At 34.3% G+C, this 4,019-nt stretch overlaps 1 protein-coding gene across 1 annotated transcript in view; it reads right to left on the bottom strand.

Annotated features, from left to right (window-relative positions):
- Nucleotides 1-1,067: 1,067 nt before the first annotated feature.
- LOC123768879 (uncharacterized) overlaps nt 1,068-4,019 on the bottom strand; it is a 3,487-nt gene continuing 535 nt past the window's right edge. The window contains exons 2-6 of the mRNA XM_045759670.2: nt 3,283-3,398; nt 2,899-2,987; nt 2,016-2,186; nt 1,549-1,733; nt 1,068-1,280 (exon numbers count right to left, since the gene is read on the bottom strand). Coding sequence (XP_045615626.2) covers nt 1,068-1,280; nt 1,549-1,733; nt 2,016-2,186; nt 2,899-2,987; nt 3,283-3,398 — 774 coding nt within the window. The remainder of the gene's footprint in view (nt 1,281-1,548; nt 1,734-2,015; nt 2,187-2,898; nt 2,988-3,282; nt 3,399-4,019) is intronic.

Raw genomic sequence — 4,019 nt, forward strand, 5'->3', positions numbered from 1 at the left:
CACTGTAAGTAACAATTTGCAATTTGAGATACAGGCAAAGCCAGGGGTACAATGGAGTAAGGGAGCATGGCGAGGCTAGACAACCTAGGTAATAAATGGAATCAAAGAAAAGTTGAATAATAAGCATAGGCAAATTTAAGCTAATGATTATTAATTATAAATAGTTCAGTTATGACTGTATAATTAATAAGACCTGAAGAACTATTTATGCACTCAATTAAATAATTTCAGTAAATGACTAGTTAAGAGTAAGTTAAAAATTAAGTCAGAAAATGAAACAATGAGACTTAGGAAACCTAGCCCCACTAGTTGACAGGGGGTTAATTAAGTTAATTCACTGGGAGTGATAATGAGCTGAGACAGACCACATTGGGAGAGGAAAGCGTTGAGGTTCTCTTCTTTAGTAATTGTAAACATTTTGCCCTCTGCGGTTTTTCTCACCTTTATCAGTCCATCTCTAACGAAGCACTGATGAATCGCATCTGGGTTTTTTTGTCGGATTTGACGCAGGCGGTAGAGGAGGTGCTGTCTGTTCCTAGTCAAGCACTCGTTGATGTATAATCCCGTCCGTTGGGCTACAGCTGTCCGGACTAGATTGGATTTCGTGAACTGGGAAGACAGCTTCAGGCGAATTTTCCGTTGGTTTTGACTTGATGGATTCTTTTTGCCTACTCTGTAGGCAGCAATAACGTCAGATTTGTTTAGAATGAGCTGCAATTTGTCTTTTATGAGATCCAGAGCTATTTCGACACAGTTTTCACCATCATGTTCCACAGGTATATCTTGGGACGACACTATAACAGAGTCTAGCAGCTTTTGCTGGTCTTGTTCATCCTGGGAGACAGAGCGCTGGGCTGAAAATGTACTGATACATGCAGTCATTTTGTTGAGGGCTTCCTCCTGTTTTTTAATGGCTTCATCAGTTTTCAGAAGGGTGCTTTCCTCACGGAGATCATTTAAATCATGCTGTAGTTGGTCTTGGCTTGCCTTGCAGTTTCTAATTTCCTCGCGGAGGAGGGTTATTTCTTGTTGTTGTTTCTTCCATTTCTTCGTTGTCAGTCTGTGACTCAATACTGACTGTCACTGTCGGTCTCGGAATCCTCGGAATCTTGACTGTCTGTTTGAAATTTGTTGTACTCTACTTCCCTGTCTTCAGAAAACAGGTTAGTTGCCTCAAATAGTTTAATTTGATACAATTTTTTCATATTTAGCAAGAGGGCCGTAAGTCCACTGGTTACATGCTGGAATGATGACTTCTTTATTGAGTATTTACCCGGTTCCTGTAAAACAAACACACATCATTATTTCAGACATTTTTTAAATTAAATGTTTGTTTTCCTAACAAGTGTTTCATTTAAACTTTAACCAGTAAAAGTGATAATGATAATATTACAATTTGTGTCTACAAAATGCTTTTACTAATTTTACTTTGCTTAGACACAAACAACAATGATTAAGCTACCTGTTAAAATAATTACCAAGTAGCTATAATGCAATAACATGTATTTCAGTGGAGTAATTAAGTTAATATTGATACCTAATACTAACTTCAATTATCCAAGAGGGTGGAGCACTTTTGTTTTGTACATCATCTAGTCTTTGTGTTATCTCAAGCTTTTTTCTGTAGAAATCCAAGTAACTTTTCATTTCCAGTTGAATGACATTTTGTTCTTCCATAGTCCTGTTGTACATATGCAGCTTTTCTGCAGCATTTCTCTTTTCTTGAAGAGTAACTTAAAATATTCAAAAATAAAATATAAAGTAAATTATTTAATAAGGAACATGAACAAATCTGTCATTGTAGGATGCATGTATTATGCAACAACAATGCAATCATATGTAATCATTTTTAAGGTATCTTGTTAATATTATTATCTTAAAAATATAAATTAGGCATGGACTTCCATTTGTCCATTACCATAATGAGTAAGTTTGAATTAACATGTTAGTAGCTAACAATATTTATCCTCATTGACAAGGCCAATATGCACAGAAAAATAACCAAATATACTTACCATTATCAGTTGGTTGAGGAGTGTCATTATACCATGGAAAGTTGCCCTCTTCATCAATGTCCACACTAAGTTTTTCTGTATTGTCTTCATTGTAGACCGCTATCAGTTCCCTCAACTTTTTCTTGTCTGCTTCAATCTTTGCACGGTATCGTGATCTCATTTTGCTTGAAACTGAAAGAATCACTTTGTTACTAGTAAATAAGATTATAGTTGATAAATTTGTTTTGTATATACTTAGTAGTGAATACCTACACAAAAGTAGCAGAACACACTACATAAATATTTGCCAAGCACTTTTTTTTTTAACAAGCTTAGGTATACACAGCAATGTGCTGCTATCCTATTATGTATGAAAGACCACAGTGTAGATCAAAAACCTCACAGGACAGCCAGTCATACATGGAATCTGGAGAGAATATGAAATGTAAGGCTGATCTATTAGCCTCCACTAACAAAATCGGGGTACAGCACAAGAATATCTTCCAATATTCCTGAGTGTATGAAGTAATAACAAAACTCAAAGTACATCATACCATTTGTTCTGAAGTCATTGATAACAGGGCAATCACATATATAGTGATAGACAGTATGTCCTAGCTTTTGTTCACATAGTTTACAACTGGAATGATTTCCATTGGCAGATTCATTACCTGCAGGCACCTGCCATAGATATTGATATCTCAACTTAATTTTGACAATTACCTATAATTACATAGGACAACACCTAAGTGAGATTGTATCCATACAAATCTACCTTAGAAATAAATGACATTAGATGTGTTTAGATAAAAAAAAGTCATTGTTTTCTTGAAGTATTTTACAAACACTAAAAGATTTCTGTTTGTTTTATCAGTCCCTAACTTATACATAAGCTTTAACATACCTGCTACACTGGATATGTGGGATTTCTTGGTTCTAATTGAGTCACATACTAACTCTATTCCCTTTTGAACATCATTTTGAGAAACTGATCTGTTGAGAATAGAGGATGAGGATACTGTTTACTATAATGTTTACTAAATTCAAACATGTAAAGACCCTGATTAATTAAAAAAAAATTAACTTAAATTTTTAGGCAATGGTCACAATGGCATTTTATGATGGCTGACAATTACTGTACAAGAACTAAACAATTAAAATAATAAAGAAATGTTTTGGCAATTTTATGATTTATGGTACTGCATTGATTTTACAGTACAATAACCTTGTTAAAATATATAAGAGTATTTCAAAACAGTGTTTCTTTCTATATATTTTACAAGCAAACCTTTTATTTAAACTCTGGGCTAAGTTGGTTAACTCTGCAATCCAGATGAGAAGTTGTTTTTCATCAAGAGATAAGTCAGCTAACTCCTTTCTTATTAACTCTGCAGCTTCTTTTTCCTATCAACAGGAGGAAAAACTGCCCTGTTCGTATAATAAATGTTGCAATTTTTATTTAATATTTGATATTACAAAAAAAAAAAACAATCCTTACGAGCCTAACTGCTGATGAAGGCTGTTTAATGGCAGTAAATGTTATTTTTATTTTTATTTTTGAATTTTTTTTTCCTGTGCACTTATATTAGTGAGTCATGATCATTGTTGCATATATTCAATGAATAAAGCAAATTACTTGCCTTACAAAATCTTGAAGCTAGAACATGAGCTAAAGAGTCATGTTTACGTTGGTTCGAAAAAAATGAAGATTCACTAAGTTCTTCTTCACGCTCTGAAAAAAAGGGACAAAAAATAACTCCCTTCAATGAATATGTAAAATTTAAATAATTCACTTTTATGCAGGCGATGAGTCACAATAACATGGCTAAAGTATGTAGACCAGACCACTCACTAGAAGGTGAAGGGACGACGACGTTTCGGTCCATCCTGAACCATTCTCAAGTCAATTGTGATGAGGAAGTAGAGACAGGCAATAAATAGGCTAGAGAGAGCTGAGGAGCAAAGTAAGGTGTATTTTAGGGGATAGTAATAATAACAAGAGCTGCAGAGGGCCTATTGGCCTAT

Source organism: Procambarus clarkii, unplaced genomic scaffold (assembly GCF_040958095.1).
Source record: "Procambarus clarkii isolate CNS0578487 unplaced genomic scaffold, FALCON_Pclarkii_2.0 HiC_scaffold_240, whole genome shotgun sequence".
Lineage (NCBI taxonomy): Eukaryota > Metazoa > Arthropoda > Malacostraca > Decapoda > Cambaridae > Procambarus > Procambarus clarkii.